At 40.9% G+C, this 20,147-nt stretch overlaps 1 protein-coding gene and 1 long non-coding RNA gene across 7 annotated transcripts in view; one reads left to right on the forward strand and one right to left on the reverse strand.

The window, feature by feature from the left end:
- The window catches only part of LOC135200362 (uncharacterized), a 218,663-nt gene that overhangs the window by 153,963 nt on the left and 44,553 nt on the right, over nt 1–20,147 (forward strand). For all 3 annotated transcript variants that reach the window (XR_010311271.1, XR_010311272.1, XR_010311270.1), the window contains one exon: nt 420–646. This is a non-coding gene — a long non-coding RNA (uncharacterized LOC135200362). The remainder of the gene's footprint in view (nt 1–419; nt 647–20,147) is intronic.
- LOC135200359 (putative polypeptide N-acetylgalactosaminyltransferase 10) overlaps nt 1–20,147 on the reverse strand; it is a 33,257-nt gene that overhangs the window by 7,893 nt on the left and 5,217 nt on the right. For all 4 annotated transcript variants that reach the window (XM_064228962.1, XM_064228960.1, XM_064228959.1 and 1 more), the window contains exons 4-10: nt 19,116–19,282; nt 10,747–10,935; nt 8,397–8,574; nt 4,656–4,773; nt 3,406–3,516; nt 2,334–2,555; nt 402–644 (exon numbers count right to left, since the gene is read on the reverse strand). In XM_064228962.1, coding sequence (XP_064085032.1) covers nt 402–644; nt 2,334–2,555; nt 3,406–3,516; nt 4,656–4,773; nt 8,397–8,574; nt 10,747–10,935; nt 19,116–19,282 — 1,228 coding nt within the window. The remainder of the gene's footprint in view (nt 1–401; nt 645–2,333; nt 2,556–3,405; nt 3,517–4,655; nt 4,774–8,396; nt 8,575–10,746; nt 10,936–19,115; nt 19,283–20,147) is intronic.

Consider the following 20,147-nt stretch of genomic DNA (forward strand, 5'->3'; position numbering starts at 1 on the left):
CACAGTACTACACTTGTTCTAAGACTTACGCAGCAGGTGCTTGAAGGTGACGAACAACCCCAAAAACTGCAAAAAGTTATACCACCCCTTGAGACTAGCCTTTAGTAGGATGAAATGTATTTAATCATAAAATGTTATTAGAGTCAACCATTATGAAACATTTTTTTAAAAAAGGAAGACGAAGACGACTTTAACTAAAACTTATCGCACAACGTAAAACTTATTCACTTGAACATGCTTCTTAAAGAGCGAACAGTTTCTTCTATGTGCTTAATTTTCCTGTTTTATATTCCCTTTGCTTTGGACTAAGCCCAATATAAAAGCATCTAAAATTAGCAAAAAGAAATAACACATAGCTTTGTTTACAATACTGTATGTACGTATAAACAGCTTAAACTTACCGGATCATATCTCCACAGCTGGTTGCCACCCATTCCGTGACAGTTGTAAAGTAAAACTGGAGACTGCGTATCACCACTAGAAACATCCCAGCACAATGGCCTTTTTCCCGGACGAATATCTTTGTGCCAAGTTAAGTGGTAGCTCTGCTCTCCTCCCCTACTGCACTCCTGAAGGCCAAACCTTTCTCCATGGCGCTTGTAGCGAGAATCAACACACAAGTCTGGGTTTGCTACGCTCTGGATCTGTAAGTAACAAAATAATTTACATTATAATTACTATAGTAGTACGTAATATGATTGTCAATAATCTACACACAGTCATACTTTCAGAATATCCCTTAACCTCATACCATATAAAATATCAATCTTTCCCCAACCAGTGCCATACACTTCATCTTGATTTGTATTAATATTTCCGTGATAATAATAATAAGTAGGATTAGTTTTCCAGGCCTCTGAGTCTTATATAGACCCTCCTTGGGATGGTTATTAGCAATTCATCCTAAAAAAAAAAAAAAATTATACTTCATTTAAAAACCTGTTTTATTTAGAAAAGTTACAATGTTATTAAGCAAAAAATCTTTGCTTTCAGCGAGAATGCTTTTCATTGTTGAATATTGAAAATAAGTGTCTTTGTTGGGTCCAATTTGGGTGGTAGATAAGTAAATGTTATAGTCATGAGAGTTTCTGTAAATAAGCAGAGAGAGCAAAGATATATTTACATTGTATAGCAGAATCATAGGCAGTGACATGGAAAAAGAAGATTTTGAAATGGTGTGACAATAGCATGATGCAAGCGCCTTGGTGGCGTGGTCGGTATGGTGTTGGCGTGCCACCTCGGTGGCAGCGAGTTTAATTCTCGGCCATTCCATTGAGGGGTGCAAGATGTGTATTTCTGGTGATAGAAATTCACTCTCGACGTGGTTTGGAAGTTCACGTAAAGCCGTTGGTCCTGTTGCTGAATAACCACTGGTTCCATGCAACGTATAAACACCATACAAAAAAACAATACAGTGGAATATTCATACAGTATTATGGATTAATGGAAACTTGTAGTATCAATGGGCTGGAAAAAAAAAAGAGACCTCAAACATGATCAGAATAGCAGTACAGTGGAGCCCCTGTATTCGCATTCTCCGGATTCGCGGACTCACACATTCGCGGATTTCTCTCGGGAACGTTTCCCCGCATTATTCGCGGAAAATTCGCACATTTGCGGTGTTTTTCTATGAGAAATATCCACAAATTCCTGGTTTTATTTATCAATTTCATCATAAAATGCAATTTTTGTGATAAAACTATTAAAAAACCAAGTATGAACATTTTTAGTGGTTTTTCTTAAGTTTTAACTAACAAAATAGGCTGTTTTAGCATTTTTATAGGGGTTCCAAACATTCGCGGGTTCTAACTATTTACAGGGGGTCTGGTACGCATCCCCCGCGAATACGGGGGGGACCACTGTACATAGATATAGAAGTAACAGGACAAAGACCTGTAGAGTCACCAAGGACATGGAGAAAGGGGACAAAAACTATTTGTGATGATGATTCCTGAATATTATAGTACAGTAATATGTAAAAAAGTGTGGAGAACCATGGAGAAATTTCCTATCTATCAGAAGCAGTGTCTAACCAATGCATTTGAAGAATTAATAATAACCATACAGTAAGGCAACTCTCCTGGTAAATTTATCTTCCCATTCAAACTCATTTCTGCATTTAAAGAACACTTAGTTTTCATTACTCCACCGAACAATTTTCTTTTACTTGTCAAGTTACCAGACCAACCATCAAGAAAAGTTTACTTTTTAAAGCTTTAGTATATTACAACCACTCAAATTGTTTGCTTTACCTTCTCACCTCTTGATATAACCACATGATTACTAAAACCAATGATAACAATACAATGTTGAAACAGAACATATAATCAAACCTTTCCACTTGCAAAATCTGGAGGCTCAACTGGTGGGTAAACTTTCACTAAATCAAAAGCAACTTCAGTCATAAACCATTTGAATGGCTTGCACTGCAGCTTTTCACGAATTGCCTTCTGTTCTGTGAGGTCTCCAGCATCAATGCTACGATAGTGAGGCCGACGTTTGTAGAGATATTCTTTATATTCATCCATCCACACTTCAGCAACCCGCTTGTAATTCTGTAAAATGTATGGAAGAGAATATTTACAATGGATCAAATACTAATGGGTGTTTTAACTTTAATGTTAATTGTTTGGATACAAATCAATCTGGTATCATTATTAATAATCTTTCATCATTGAACAGTTCATCTGTAACACTATTGCATCCATTTAATCCCACCACCAATACATTGACATATGTTAAAAGCTGTCACCACTGTGTTGTGGTTGCATGTGGCAGGGCCAATACCTTATTCTAAGTATTAGTCCGTACGCATACAAAATGCTTTGGATGCTTTGCTTCCTTGTATTACTATTATGTTCTGTCAATTGTTGATTTACTAACAAAAAAAATGTGATACAGCTGTATCCTTGCTCCTTTCCTGTTTTCCCCTCTGTGACTTATGCCTTCATTAAAACATGTGCAAAAGGTTTCAGGCAAAACCACTTATATACGCCCTTCAAACCCACCACTTTAAGCGACTAGGAGAAAATGCCAGTTAGAGGGGCACCATACTTTTTTTTTTTTTTTTGCTGCAGAAAGAACTATTATAGCATCTAGAAAGACTTCTGGCTACTGACAGATAAGCAGGGTAACTTACATGTTACCTATCATTCCTCCATCTCCTTCATTTATTTATTAATCAGACTACTACCTTTCATGGTAAATATTCCTTCCATCCTAATAGACAAGCATTTAGGTATTGACACTTGCAAAATACTTTGTCTTATCTACCTTTTCTACTAGCTCCTATATTAGATATAATTTTTATCAGTCTGTTGTGATATTTATTTCTGTGCTCTAGAAGCTTTTATTTTCTTTAGATTATACTGCAGATCTAATCATGTAGTATAAAAATTGACTTACCCTTCCCACAAAATCACCCACACCTGGATTTGGAAATGGAGCAAACTTTCGATAAATATGGCCAATTCGGGAACAAGGAGCATCAACCATTGTGCCACCACACTGCCAAATCTGCAAATAATATACACATTAAAATCACTTTTGTTTTTACATAATACCAAAATACATTACTGTAAGACATAACCACCCTTGGAAAATTACATTAATTTTCACAAGGTGACAGTTCCTCGTTGGACGAGTGGTTTTCACGCTCGGCCACCAATCCGGTGGTCTGAAGTTTGATTCTCGGCCCGGCCAATGCGGAATCAGAGGATGGTAATAGAAACTCATTTCTCGATATAGTAATGTGGTTCGGATCCCACAATAAGCTGTAGGTCCCATTGCTAGGTGACAAATTAGTTCCTAGCCATGTAGAAATATCTAATCCTTCGGGCCAGCCCTAGGAGAGCAGTTAATCGGCTCAGTGGTCTGGTTAAACTAAGATATACTTAACTTAACTTCACAATGTGACTGATATATTTTACTCATTCTAAACATATTACTGTTAACCAATTATGTATACACTTAAAGATAAAAGAACACTAAGAAAATTATGACATCCACAGTGGAACTAGAGAATTAAATCACTGTACGCATACTAAGGAAACATGACATAGCCCAAGACAACTGGTTATAGCTAGCTACAGAGCAGATGTACAGCCAGACATTATGACAATTTTTGTGAATGAATTTACTAAAAAGGACCACAATACATAAAATACCAGTCATGAAAATGGGATTCATCAACAATACAAACGTTGTATCGCTAATGGCACTGCAAGTCAATTACTTTATCTTTTAGTGATGGTACTTCATTAAAATATAATGCATTACTAGTCAAAAGCTTCGTTTTTATGGCTACCATCTTGGCTGTTGTTTTATTGAGAAAAAGGATAGTTTTTTCTTCACTAGGAACTCTGCAACTGCCTTCAGAACACCACCTCCAGGTATATCTCTGTACACAAGGATAATGTGTATCCTTGTTTTTTCTGTATGTCACAATATTTTATGAATACTAAACTCCCCATGTATAGATTTGCTGCTGTCAACCAAGGGCCAGCTTCTATCATCAATGTCCCTTATATAGCCATGCCGAGTGATGGTGAGAGAGAGAGAGACTTACAGTGCATTCCCCCTTCCCTCCTATGTACAAATACAAACTCACATACATACTACATACATACAAAAACACACACACACATCCAGCTTACCTTGAAGGACAGTTCATACTGTTCTCCTCCCCATATGTCCAATCCTGGGTCATAGCCACCAAGTTCCCAGAAGAATTTAGTGCTGATGGCAAATAAACCTCCAGCCATCACAGGGCTCCTGGAAAAACATTGTATTATTACAATATGAACATAGCACTGTCTAGTACAAATTCCACATTATGAAAGTAGCACCTTCAAAAGAAAGCAGTTCTCCTGAATGATGATATAGCTAACCTTATACTATTTAAAAATAACTCGTGCAAATAAGAGAGCAACCATGTCATTTAATGAAGTTGCTAAATACAATATCCTTCTGCCTTGACCATCCCAAATATACTATGAGACTAACTGTTACCAGAGGGGCTTTGGGGAGAGCCTGATGCTTGACCTTTCGCCCTTCGTGCAGGAGTCTCACCTGGCACTTGTTTATAGCAAGTACGAGCCAGTATTGTTTTTTTTTTCCCTCCTTACACTTGGCTCTTATTCCATATATGTATACTTAGTAGCTTTCTTCCAACTTACTGTCCAATCTCTCAAATCACAGCTCCTTAGTTCATCTGTGGGGTTCCCCCCCCCCCCCGCCCCCTTCCCCCCCCCCCCCCCCCCCCTTTCCCAGTTACACTATTTTATTTTAATCCTGCTGCTGTACTTTGTTATCTTACTTTCTAACAGCATTTGCTTGGAATGGAATTCTTTTTTAAGGTCAACAATGGAAGCAGTGATGGTGTTGTCAACCACCTGATAATTTTTTGGATCTGAGAGGTATAAATATGAGAACATTTGATATGTCGGGGGGGGGGAGGGGGGGGGGGGGGGCGGCTAGTATCTGATAACTGGCCTACAGATTCCAAGGGTGAGCTGGTTTCTAAGCATAGGACTCTCAGCAATTTGTCTGGCTTACCTGCCAAGATGATTGATTAGGGAGGGGATAATTGTATTCATGTAATGCTCCCAACCCAATCGACCAGATTTGGCCTACACTTGAGCCACCTTAACCGAGTTGGTGCCTTCCTTTTAGTATAGAATAGGGAGTTAGCTCTTACTGGTGTCACTGGTGGAGGAATGAGCTACATGAAAGGGTAGTGGCATATTTTTTTTTTTCAAACTATTTTATGGAATTTTGTTCTGTTTATTCCATGATTACTAATATACGTAATAGCAAATGTTACCATGGATGTAATGATGACCTACCACAGTTGCCACCCTCTTTACTCTGACAGATATGGATAAAATGGCAAATTAAACCCCCTGTTTAAGAAATAATGTTAGTTGCTATGAAATTTAAGAAGAAAATCCCACAGAGATTAACGTCTATAAAACAGAAATCAAGAACTTGCTTCGTAAATCATGCAAACATTCATAAAGTTACTTCTTATGTTGCAGATGTCCCACTGGAAACAAACAAAATGAAATCTTGAGTGTTTTTCACATTTTAGAGGCAGGTAAAGGAAATATGAATGAACCTGCAAAATGAGGGTGAAAAGTGGGATGCTTCAGTGGTAATCTACCAGCTAAGAGCAACATGAAAGGCCAGTTGTTACATTACAAATGCAAAAATGGATGATTTTGAAGTAGAAGGAGCACCTCTTGGAAAGCTTCCAGGTCTGAATGTATATTGACCTGCTGACTAGTACAACAAACTGACTTCTTAAGAGATCATCAAAGATCACGATATCATTTGTTGCAACGGCAAATGAAACGCGATATGTTCATTTCAAATTGACTCAATTTTGCAAGGAAAGATGGGTACTGTACAGACAAGGAATATTTCTCATATCGATATAAGTGGTTCTCATCCATGCAAAACCAAAGGGTCTTGTGTGCTCAACCATACAAAGCGTAACAACACTTGAGATGATGGCTGAGATAAAACTTGAACTTCAATTTCAGCTACAGGTTAGGAGTTACAATTATCTAGAGGATGAATAATTAAATACATGCCCATGAAATACATGAATTTCACACCACCAAAACCCACCAAGATTATCCTGAATTTATAAGACACTGCTGTACCTTCATACAGAATTGTAGAGATTGAGAGAAGACCTATCCCAAAAAATGTGCCACCTGCTCATCTCCTGAACATACATACATGTGAGCAAGCAAACACGGCTTAGTACAGGCATAGCCCCATGCACCAGGGCATTGTTCACCAAGGAAAGACAGTTCAACCTTCCCTTCATACATACTAGAAGTAATTTATTGCAATGTCAGGCCTGAACAGGAGGAAGACCCCAGTGAAGGAGGTCTATTACAAGTATCTATCACAGAAATATACACCACTATAATAAGTACAGTGGGCCCACCGTATTCGCGTTCTCCGGATTCGTGGACTCACAGATTCGCAGATTTTTCTCTGGACCATATCTACCCATTATTTGCTGGAAATTTGCCTATTCACAGTATTTTTCTATGAGAAATATGCTAGTTTTTGTAATTAATTTCATCACAAAATGCGCTTTTTGTGATAAAACTATTAAAAACACCATATATAAACATTTTTAGTTGGTTTTTCTAGTCTTAACTAACAAAATTGGCTGTTTTCAGCAGTTTTATAGGGGTTCCAACTATTCGTGGATTCTAACTATCCACGGGGGGGGGTCTGGTACACACCCCCCGTGAATACAGGGGGACCACTGTATTCATTGACTACTTGGAAAAAAACTGCTTCTCAGTCTACTCCTGCTGGATGCATGAGACAGATGCTGCTAAGCCAGTAGTGCAGACAACCTCGATTAAACTAAATTCAAAGGACCACTGTTGATACACCATCCCCCTCAACCAACAAAACGCACATATATGTAGAGTATTAAGAGAAAAAAAAAATTTCAATATATTGCAAGATCAATTTGAAGTTTGGCTACAGTTTAACAGTCAGGGAACATCTAATAAAAAATAAATCAACTATGGATTGCTTTATAAATAATTGCTTCTCTTTACTTCAGCGGAATTGCCAGTCTTACGGCTATCTACGAGAGCTGAAGCTTTTGTTAAATGAACTTTTGCTTATGACCTTGTGTCTTTCCTTTGCAGTATATATGTTAGAAAATTATAGTGTATCAGCAAAATTCACTACAAGTTATCCATCAGTTTTTAAAGTTATGTGGTGAGTACAAACGTTTATGATCAGTACATCAGTCCTTGGATGAAAGTTATGTTCTACCTGAACACTTGGCTAACATATCCAGCAGATTAAAACCTTTCAACAAAAATGCAAAGACAGATTTGATAGAAAATAAAATTAGTACCTAGATCCTTATTTGGCATGAAATCTAAATGTCTTTGCCCTTCTCAAATCTGTCTATGCATCCTTGGGAAACTTTTGATCTACTTGATATGCTTAGCAAAGTGTTCAGCTACAAGATTACTTACATCCAAGGACAGATGTGCTTACCATTAACTTTTAAAACTGGTAGAGGACTTGGTGAGAATTTTTCTGCTGTAAAACATCTGAAAAGTGCTCACTTTTATCAATATCTCTCTATGTAGTATCCCTTTTACATCACAAGGTCACCTTTACACTTTTCAATCCAATCTTTGACCAAAGCTGACATTTAAATTGCAATACTTTTATGTTTACATTTCACACCATTCAAAGTATGCTATCACCCTGATATACCTTGTAGATAGACCATTTCAGTCACTGAACTTGAATGAATTCAGAATACATACGGAAATTATACATGCAGACATTCATAAACTTAAACCTAGTACACTTATACAAACATGGCAGATACAAACTTAAATGGTTCTGGCATGTTCTGCTGATCTTCAGGGAGCAAAGGCAAACGTTTGTAGAAAAACTCCCAGTCAAATGCCCCACGCGCTCCTTCGTCTTGTGCACGATAAGCAAAGGTTTCATAATCTATGACATCAATAAATGGGCAAACACAGGTCTTGTAATCCTTAGCAATTGGTTCTGAAATAAAACGTTGCAGCAAATCATAAAAAATTTCGGTCATGATGAGATAACAAGCTTCTATTATTTGAAAGCAGTACTGGTGGATGAAGTAGTAGTACTAGTGCAGCAGCAGTAGTATATAGGAGTAGTACTAGTAGTAGTAGTAGTAGTAGTAATAGCAGTAGTAGTAGTAGTAGTAATAATAGTAGTAGTAGTAGTAGTTAAAGTTCGTGCATATTGTTACTAAACCAGTTCACTGCACATCAAGATATGTCTTGTCACAAACAGTATAATATAATACTACTACAGGCATCCAATTTAAGTTTGTATATTGTTTCTGATGAAATCTACATCTATATACTGAATTAGTTAGTATTTCACACAAAGTTTGTGGATATAAAATGATAAAAAGTCTACATTTTGACAGTATACTTTAAGCATAGTAAAACAGCAGTAAAAAAATTTGTTTTAGCATAACTATTGTTTTCGTTTAAACTTACCAGTCCTGCACCCTGGCAAGATAAACCCGCAACTCATGACCAATTGAGAGTGACACAATTCCTCCAAGTATATACTAATTCTCATGTATATTTATACGTAAAATCCATTTTCTAAAAATGTAATCACATTCACATACACTTAAATGGAAGGAGATGCGTCTCAAGGCTTTCCATTAAAATTATTAAGGCAGGACATGATCTTGTCAGACCAACAAGATAAGACAGAAGCAGTCCCAAATTGCCATGTCATTCCGAAACAAGAACTGCCTTTAAGCAAACACCATTTATTAGGACATATCTAAGAAAGCCAGTGGCATGAGCAGAAAGAAGAGGTATGGAACCAAAAAATAATAAAAGAAGAGAGAGAGAGAGAGAGAGCGAAAAGAAGAGGTAGGAACCAAAAAAATTAAATAAAAGATGAGAGATAGGAGAGAGGAGAGAGAGAGAGAGGGAGAGAGAGAGAGAGGAGAGAGAGATAGAGAGAGAGAGAGAGAGAGAGAGAGAGAGAGAGAGAGAGAGAGAGAGAGAGAGTTTCTTAATAATAATTTAATTACTAAACTAAATCTACTGTTCAGTCCTGCTGGTATTATGTACTTTCATGTAAATATTGTATACAAATATGTATAGTCAATGTGGGTCCTTCAGGCAAAAAATCATTAAATCTTCACTGGTTTTCACTGTAATGGAACTTATCTGGATAGTGTCCAATGATACACTGTGTCCACCCAAATCCATTTAGACCCATTCCCAACACTTAAGTTTTTTCCTATTAATGCAAATACACAGAGTAGCAAGTAAAACCAAAACCTTTTTATAACTCAATTAGCAGAAGTAAAAGTGGGCATACTAAACTGGCATAAGTTGACAAACAACTTGGGGCAAGCAACCATGGCACAGCCATAATAATGAATAGTGAAGTCACAAAGTCTGATTTATCTAGAACCTAGGATCACATGACAGTGAATGAATTATAGTTAACAAGAAAAAAGAACACCACCATTGCCAGAAAAAGGTAGGGAGGAATAACAAACCTCAAGGAGCAAACAGATGCTAACTCAACTGAAGATTCAGAAAGATGTAGAAAAAACAGAAGCTGTATCTCAAAAAAAAACAGAAGCTATATCTCACATGTAGATCATATCCCACTGAAAATGCGAGTTTACTTTCTTGGTAAATTCTTGGTAGACTGGCTCTTGAGAAACAAGTAATGGTTTGCCATTTCTATGAAACGCCAATTTTCATAGTGTGTGGGAAATGCTTGTTTGCAGTTCATATGAAACACCAAATTCTAAAGCGAGAAATATTGGTGTGCAGTTCATATGAAACCCCAATCTGTATACTAGTGCTTTCTGAGTCGAGGCTTGAAAGGAGATGAAGGAATAATAAAAATAATAATAAAAAACACACACACATCAAGTGCCAGTAAAGGTGTCTCACCCCATAGAAAGCACAGGAACTAACTAGATGACATCATCCTGTTCTATGGATTAGATTTTCTCACAGGAAATGCCAATCACCTCCCAAGAGTCATTTGGTTTACAGTTTTCATGTGAATGGTACTAAAATGCTACAATACTGTGAAAATGTCAACATGTAGGATATTTTGAGAGACACATACCAAATAATAGCATATTTATACCTTTAATAAATGCAAAATGCAATGCATGTTATAAAAGAAATTCTCCTTTACCTAAGAGAGGAGGGAGCCAGTTAGTGGTGCATTCAGTGTGAGAGTCCAGAAAAATGATCACATCTCCCTTTGCAGCTTTGGCTCCGGCTAAACGAGCCCTAATGAGCCCGGAACGTTTCGCAAGATGGACGACTTTCACTTTGGGCAAATTTTTCGTTACGTAATCATCAAGCTTCTCCTTCAAAAAGTCTGTAAAGGAAGTAGTATACAGTTTTAATCCTAAAATTCTAAATAAGAGGGAAAATAAGACTTAGAAATGGAAAATAGTGTTCCATAAGTTCAAAAGTATAATATTCAAAATCTGTGAGGATATTTCAGTACCAATATACTTATGTACAGGATTAACAGTTTATATAACTTACATATCTTTTTGCACCATTACCAAATTACAAAAAAAAAATGAAGTTTTTATTGTAAAACTAATATTGTAATACCTACCTGAACACCTGAATAAGCCCTGGTCACTTACCAGCCCGAACCCTCATTTATTAAAATTTACCAAATCTTTGGTTAAAATAAACGATCAGTGTTGCCAATCTTCTGGCAAACACCCTCGTTACCTATTTACCAGCCCACCGCTGGTAGCCCTGCCTCACGGGCCGGTCACACCTGCCCTCTCACGTCAATCTTAACTCAATAACTCTGTATGAGAGGGGAGGAGGGTGGGAATCATTCAGGTGTTCAGGTAGGTATTACAATATTAGTTTTACAATAAAAACTTCATATTGCAATACACCCCCTGAACACCTGAATAAGCCCGATTAACAACATTAATTTGGAGGTGGGGAATCAACTCTGCCCGGCCCTCCACTGTACCAGTTGTCAGTCAATATAATTAAGCACTCACCCGACTCATTTTCTTTACCAGAATGCATTTGGAGACGAGTACCCGAGTCAGTCTCAAGTTCCTTTGTCCCTCGTCCAAAACTAATCTCCCATGTGTGGCCTTCAAGGCCTCCCAGGGTGGAGGGAAAGACTCTGCACCTCTACTCTAAAGGTCAAAACTCATTGAGTGCAGGAGGGATACAAACCTGTTTCCTCTCAGGTGGCTATGTGCCTCACCTGAGTAGAGGCAAGCTGAAGACCTCCCATGTGGCTCTCGGCCTCTCATGTATGGAGGGAATCTGAAGGACCTCCCATGGGCTTCTCGGCCTCTCATGTTATGGAGGGGAAAATGAAGACCTCCCATGGGCTCCGGCCTCTCATGTATGGAGGGACTCTGAAGACCTCCCATGTGGCTCGGCCTCTCTGTATGGAGGGCTCTGAAGACTCTCCCATGTGGCTCTCGGCCTCTCATGTATGGAGGGAAAACTTGAAGACCTCCAATGTGGTCCTAGGCTCTCAGTACGGAGGAGAAAAGAAAAACGTTGTGGTGTCCGTCCATCGGTGCATCTGCAACGGTGTCTCCGTTCGTAGCGCTGTCCTCTCCTGTAGTGTTGTACCTGCCTGTCTGTTCTGTGCCTGATAAGTGGAAGAATACCCTAAGATAGGCCTAGACCTGTTCTTTCCTATCTGTCCTAATACTTAGAATCCTTTCGTGATATGTCCTATCATGAATGCCTCCTACATATCCCTAATATTTGCTCACTACTCTAATCCTAATTCTGATTACTGACTTGTATAAACTAACGGTTATCCCCTATAACTGCTCCCGCTGCCACGAACGGACCTAAAGAAAACCCTTCGTCGGACTGAAACTGAACATCCCTCAAGTAGAAAGAAGTGAAAACCGAAACAGACTTCCAAGTTGCTGCCTGCAGAATCGCCGATACTGAAAAATTTCTTAAGAAAGCTGCCGAAGTTGCCATTCCCCTAATACTATGAGCTCTGACTCCTGTCAACTCTGAACTATCTGAAGCAGTTGACCCTTTAGTTATTGCCTGTCGAATGACTTCCCTGAGGAAAAAGCTGATTGCGTTTTTGGAGATCGATCTAGAGGGATTTTTGGGGGAAACGAATAAGGTTCTAGGTCTGGGTTTCAGTTTCTTCGTCTTATTCACGTAAGCTCTCAATGCTCTTACCGGACATAACCGCAACTCTTCTTCGTCTCCTCCCACGAAGTCGGTCAACGCTGAAACTCTAAACGACCTGGGAAGAGGATTAGACTCTGACTCTGTCTTTGCTCTGAATTCGGGAAGGTACGACAGGAACAGATCCTCTCCAACCCACGAGATATCTTTCGCGATGGCTTGAAGTCCCCTATTCTTCTAGCTGTTGCTAATGCTACCAGAAAGAGGACCTTTTTCGTCAGTTCCTTCAGCGTTAAACTCTCCAAAGGTTCAAATTCTGAAGACGCCAACAAACCTAAGAAGACCATTGAAAGATTCCAGGGAGGTGCGTGAGATGGGGTCCTTGGCTTCTCAATCTTGAAAGACCTCAACAAATCATGAATCACTCTGCTGGAAGATATTTCAGGTAGATGGAAACGAAAAGTGCTACTAAGCATAGCTCTATACCCTGCAATTGATGAGTACGAGAGATTCTTCCTTTGTCTAAGAAAGAGCAAGAATTCCGCTATTTTCGGAATTGTAGGACTGGAAATGGTATGTCCCTGCGACCTGCACCAACTTCTATACATGGCCCACCGTACTTGGTATAGTCTTCTTGTGGATTTTCTTAGACAGAGAGTAAGCTGTCTAGCCACTCCTCGTGAAAAACCCGCTTCTCTTGCTGCTCGCTGGATAGTCTCCATGCAGCCAGCCTTAGCACTCGAAGGTTTTGGTGGAACCGATGAAAATGTGGCTGTCTTAAAAGGTCCTTTCTGTGAGGAAGAAGTACTGGGGGCATTATTAGCATTTGTAGAAGATCCGGGAACCAAGATCTTTGAGGCCGCCAGAAAAGGAGCGATTAGGGTCATCTGAGTGTTGAACAGTCCATGAGTTTCCTCAGTACCTGATCCAACATGCCGAAAGGAGGGAACGCATACACCTGCATCCTGTCCCATGACTGTAACATCGCGTCTGTTCCCGCTGACATAGGATCCGTCACCGGTGAAAAGTAAACCGGTAGTCGGTGGTTCTGACTCGTGGCAAAAAGATCTATCGTTGCTGGCCATCTTTTTAAAAGGAGGTCTACTTCCTCCTGGACCAAGGTCCATTCTGCCCCCAGAACTTCCCTTGATCTGCTCAAGGCATCTGCCACCACATTCCTTTTGCCTGCGATGAATTGTGGTAGAATCTTTACCTGTGTGTCTCGCACCATCTTAAAATTCTCTGTGCCACTTCGTTCAGATTGAAGGATCTTGTACCTCCTTCCTTCTTCAGGTATGCCAATGCTGTGGAGTTGTCTGAAAACAAGGCCACTGTAAGATTTAACACCTGTTCCTCGAAGGTGCATAATGCCTCCTCTACTGCCCTGAGTTCCCTGAAATTTATGGACTCTCTCCGATCCGGATCCCTCCAAAGGCCCTTGGCTTGAGCTCCCTCCAGGGTTGCTCCCCAACCTTGATCCGAGGCATCTGTGAACAGATGAACGTCCGGAATCGGAAGGTCTAACTCTACACCGGTGGTCAGATGATGTTCTTCTGACCACCACCGAAGATCCTCTCGGCAAGAATCGTCCCAGCTGATCACTGCACTCTTGTCCCGAAAGTCCCAGCGATTCCTGAGACATGCCTGCAAAGACCTCATCCGTAGACGAGACCGAGGAACCAGAAGGGAGAGAGAGGACATTCTCCCCAGGAGGCTTAGCCATTCCGAAACTGGTTGTTCTCTTGTCGACCTGAACTCCTCCAGTTGGCCTAGTACATCTCGACCCTCTCTGAGGTCGGGAAAGCCTTCAAAAGAGGCGTCTGAATCCTCATCCCTAAATAAGTCTTCTCCTGTGAAGGTACAAGGATCGCTCTTGTCTTCGTTTATCCTTATACCCAACTTCACACATAAATCCAGCAAAAAGCTTGTCGCTCTTACTGCTTCTTTCTTGGAGTCCGCCTGAATTAGCCAGTCGTCCAGGTATCTTCTCATCCGAAAACCTTGACTGTGCATTATCTTTGAAACTGGAGACATCACTCTCGTGAAGACCTGAGGAGCCGTGGTCAGCCCGAAGCAAAGTACCTTGAACTGGAAGGTACCCGGAGGACCCCAGAAACGAAGGAGCCTCCTCGACTCCTGATGAATTGGAATTTGGAGGTACGCATCCTTGAGGTCCACCGTCACCATCCAATCGTTTCTTCGAACTGACCTCAACACTGAAGCCACGGTTTCCATGTGGAATTTTGTACATTTCACCCTCTTGTTGAGCTCTGATAGGTCTATAATGGGTCTCCAAGACCCTGACGCCTTCTGTGTGACGAAAATTCGACTGTAAAAACCCTGGGGTTGGGGAGCAGGCTCTATTGCCCCTTTTTGGATTAGAGGCCTGAATCTCCCTCTTCTAAAGCTATACCCCTGATGGATGAAGGAGCATAACTGTGCAGACGAATGGTCGTGGAGAGTGGAGGAACCGAACAAAGAGGAATCTTGTACCCCTTCTCCAGCACCTCCAAAACCCAACTGTCTGCATTGTACTCTCTCCAGTGGACGGTGAACTGAGAGAGAGGCAACCCCCTACTGGTATTCCCGAGAGTGGTGTCTCCTATTTGCGAAAATTCTTCCTCGAAGCTCCTGTCTTCGAGGAAGTCGAGTGAGCCGACCTCTTCGCGAATCTAACCTTCTTTGGAGACCTAGAAGGAGAACGAGAATCTGCTCGCCGCTTACCTGGAGACGACATCCTTGTTCCTTTTGGAGATCTAGCTCCTTGTGCTGCCACCCTGATCAATGCTTGTTGAGACTCCACTGTTGAGGTTGATGATACAAAATTCATCATATTGGTCACTTCCTGTTCGTTAAATAACGAACTCGTCAATGTTATTGGAGAACGGGACAAAATCCTTTTGTGTAGATCCGGGAAATGCGGGGGCAAATGACTAAGGTAAGGTCTCGCCTCTTCTTACCAATGAATGTCGTACACCCTGCCACACAATTTGCCTGGTGTGCCAGGCCCATGGAAACTGAAGTGATGAGGTTATCAAACAGTCCAGGGTCTGAAGGAACAAAACCATCCTTCTTCAAGAACCCCATCAAGCCAGACAGAGTCCACATTGTGTGTGACAAGGCCTCCGTCTGATTCCTGAATACGCTTTCCAAGGCAGCTGCCTCCTTCAGAGAAACACTAACGAGCCTAGATGAAGCCAGAGATCTAGGAATTAACCCCTCAATAGATTCATTGAGAGGAACCCGAGTCCCCGATGAAGGGTTCCCAGATACTCCATACAACGCCTTCCTTGGAGGAAGGAGCGCCGAGTCCTGCCTATTAAGTCCTACCACTGAAGCTAGTCTCTTGTCCGCCTCTTTCAGAGCTTGTTCGACTCTCCCGAACCAAGGAAGTTTGTTCGAAGAGTACACTACGGGAGGTTTAGTAGCATATAATTCCTCGAAAACTGAATGACTCTGCTGGAACGGTTGATCCTCTCCCTTTGCCTGCGGGAAAATATCCTGGATGAAATGAATCATCCTGCTGTATTCGCTGTCACGCACTTGACTCGAAAGATCCTCAACAGCAGCTGTGTCTTCATCCAACTCGTCTTCTTGGATTACGTCCGAAGGCCGAGCTCGCCCTGTCATAGAAGCAGACTGTACATCTCCTAAACCTACCGATAAATTCAACCCTTCACCACTTATACCAACCCCCTCCCTCCGCCACCCAGAAATATCGTCAATAGGCACAGGTGGATGACGAGGCGTATCGACACTCTGCCAAGACGGCAGTGTTGTCAACAGCTCAGGTGAGCTACTGTCCAATGACTAGTCTGGAACGCAGACTGTCTATCAGGTGCAGTGTTACCGAATGCAGACGAACTCGGCATCGTCATATTACGCGTCTCCTGTCTCGATGACGCAACAGTCGCGCTCGCTCCGCCCACCCTCTGGTTGCCAGATACTCCCGGCCAGCTGCTGAAACTCCTAAAAAATTCTCCTGTCCTTACCCCTTCCACCTTTCCTGTCCTTGCCCCTGCTACCTGTGTTTGTATGTTTCCTGCCTGTACATTAGTCATATTACCTACCTGGAGTGTTGACCATCCCGCAGCTACTGTCACTCCGCTACTCCTAACCGCCATATCTGGCACCCTCAGTACTCTATCCAGTCTGCCTTGCGTCATAGCTAATGTACTCCGGAACGAACCTACGTCTACCGGAAGCTTTAGAGACTAAATGGTGAATGTTACCAAGAGAAGCAATACCTGAATCTGGAAGGATATTCGAACCCAATGAACCCCCGTACGGAGGTTGATGAAAACCTACACCGTCAGTGCTGTCTCTCTGCCCTGACGAAAAACAACGCTTCATGCTCCTACCACCCCTTGCCAACGAGCTAGCCATGTTACTGTCAGTCAATACAGTATTCCAACCTGACTCTCGGGTTGTGCGCAGTGAGCTCAAAGAACCCCCAAACCCTGTCGATATTGTCGTATCAGTCTTAGGAACGACTGAAGAGTAAGGGTACATCCTAACAGATACATTGTCCGTACTATCCGACCAAATCACCTGACCACTGACACCATCCGAACAAGGAATACCGGAATCAGATGCTCCCCCCGACTACTAGGAAAGGAATTGAAAAAAGTCGAAGAACCCTCAGAAGTAGGAAACATAGAGGAAGGAGAAATAGAAACCCCTACTGACCCAGAAGGCATAGCAGATATCAGTTCCGAAGAAGTAACAGAAAAGGAAGAAGAAGAAGAAGGAAGGAGGAGAGAGGAAGGAAGTTGAAACATAGATTCAGAAGGGCTACATCCCTCATTCATCTTCTTTAAAGAGAGCCAATAAATTGAAAAATCTCCACCTTGAAAATCAAAACTAAGATCATCTTCAAATTCAGGAAAATTCTTAAGCACGTGATTTCTGATGTCACTATAGTTTCATCAGAAAACACTGCCTAACTAGAGTTCTATACCCTTGTGATAGCCCGAGAAAATTAGCATTGTACTCTGCTATATTTAGCCCTTGATCTAACCTACCCGAAGGACTAGGATTAACCCCCGGACCGAACGGAACTCGAGAAGAAGAAGGAATCTCCTCTACGAATTTATTAGTAGACGAGGACTGAATTACATTCTTACTAATATCTTTATCTGTTTTTCCCCGGGATGATAGACCCGAGGGAAAAATACAATCCGCTGGATCGAGCGGCGAAAGAACCCTGGTCATCTTTACTTCTGGTCTTTGTTCTAAAGCTAAAGAGATCTTTTCCTCCACACCTGGTGCTATTTTCTTATCTGTCACTTTGTCTCCTAATTCTGATATAAACTTACCATCTTTGTTAGGGATTAAAGGGGAAACTGCTACTAACTCTGCCTGCTCCGCGCCAGGGGGGACGGCGGATCCTGCCCTGTGGGCTTGCGGATCCCATAACCCCCAGCACCGGTTAGGGCTGGTTCTGGAACAGGCAGGGGAGCTGGAAAAGAACGATTAGTACTTTCAGTATCCCTATTGCTTGATCTATCTTCACTCAGCCTTGACATGAAATCAGTAAACAGAGACGTCATACTCGATGTCAACCTACTCTCAAGTTTCTTAAAAAGCACTGTCTCTAAATCTCTATCTTGTTCTACATTAGACTCTTCCTGCCTACGTTTACTTCTTGATACCAGACCTTTCCTATGTTTAAGATACCCTAACATTTGTTCCAAAGACCACTCCTGACATTCTACACATCTAGTCTTCACATTACATTGGACAGGCCTACAATTTACGCATAATGAGTGACTGTCGTGTCTTAGGGTACTCATCCTCTTCTTGCATTGTTGGCAAAGACGATACGTCGTTGAAGTTCCGCTCGTCGTTTTCTGTGATGTCGTGGCCGAGGATGCAGAAGTTGATGTCGTTGTCATAGCCTGTGTTGTTTCATCTTTAGCCGAATCCATGTCTAATGATAAGGTATACAGAGCAATTCAAACCGTAATCCAAAGGAAAGCGTAATTCGTCACCAAATTTAATCAATTCAACGGTGCAAATGAAGGCCGGGCAAGACCAAAAAGAAGTTCGCTGTGGATACGTCCGTACTCCACCGCGAACGATAAGTGATTGACGTGAGAGGGCAGGTGTGACCGGCCCGTGAGGCAGGGCTACCAGCGGTGGGCTGGTAAATAGGTAACGAGGGTGTTTGCCAGAAGATTGGCAACACTGATCGTTTATTTTAACCAAAGATTTGGTAAATTTTAATAAATGAGGGTTCGGGCTGGTAAGTGACCAGGGCTTATTCAGGTGTTCAGGGGGTGTATTGCAATAGTATATATTACATATATAGTTACTGCTTTTCATATTAAATTTAAACAAAATACTATACTGAGAAAACACTTAACTGCAATATTAAAACAGTTCTTGCAATATTACCTTTGGTACTTGCATCGTCAACAAGAATAACTTCAAGGAGTAAAGAATCCGGTGAACGGTTAATAGCAGAAACTGCAGTTCTCAGAAGTGTTGACCAATGCTCATTGTGAAATGGTACTACAACAGATGCTGTTGGCAGTGTCTCCAGATATACTTTCTCTTTGCATCTGTTGAGTCAATCGGAAATTCTTTAGATGAATGTTGGTTGAGAATGCAATCTTCGTTGTGTATTTACCAGTATCTTCCTTCAGAACATACCCATACAAAAAAAAGGTATTTGTAAAGAAATAGCTTTAACTTGACATGATCTTATGTGGCCATGTAGTTAACTATATTTTAAGTCAAATACAATTGCTGGTAAATACCTCACAAGTATAGTGCACTTTGCAACATAAATGTGTGTAATTCTGATACCTGTAAATAACAAATAAATTTCAATAAGTGACTTGGTCACTCATTATGGCAGAATCTATCATGCTAATTTTCGATAAATATTTAAAAATACATAACATGCACCAATATATACTCTTATATACATTCTATATATAAAATTAAAATTCATTTTATACCCAATAACTTGTCAATGACCCCAATAAAATTAATTATATATAATAAAGCTATAGTAGATTCACATCAACCGTGCATTTGATGTCTAGGCCAGTCCTGTACAATGCCCCTGATTGGCTATTGATAAGTCAGTCACGGGGCTGGGAACTCTGTCTTTCTTGAGAGTTCACATGGGCAGGATGTATGTTCCACCTCTCCTGACGAATATGTCTTTCAGGAGAGGTGGAACATACATCCTGCTTATGTGAATTCTCTAAAGAGACTGAGAGTTTCCAGCCCTGTGATGGGCTTATCAACAGCCAATCAGGAGCGTCGCAAGGGACTGGCCTAGACATCAGACGCACGGTTGATGTGAATCTACTATAGTATGAGTGTGTATCACCACACAGATGTTCTCTAACAAAAACAATCAAAATAGACTTATCAGAGTTACAATGACAGGTATGTATGTTGTAAAATTAACTT

The sequence above is a fragment of the Macrobrachium nipponense genome, chromosome 26 (assembly GCF_015104395.2).
Source record: "Macrobrachium nipponense isolate FS-2020 chromosome 26, ASM1510439v2, whole genome shotgun sequence".
Taxonomy (NCBI): Eukaryota; Metazoa; Arthropoda; class Malacostraca; order Decapoda; family Palaemonidae; genus Macrobrachium; species Macrobrachium nipponense.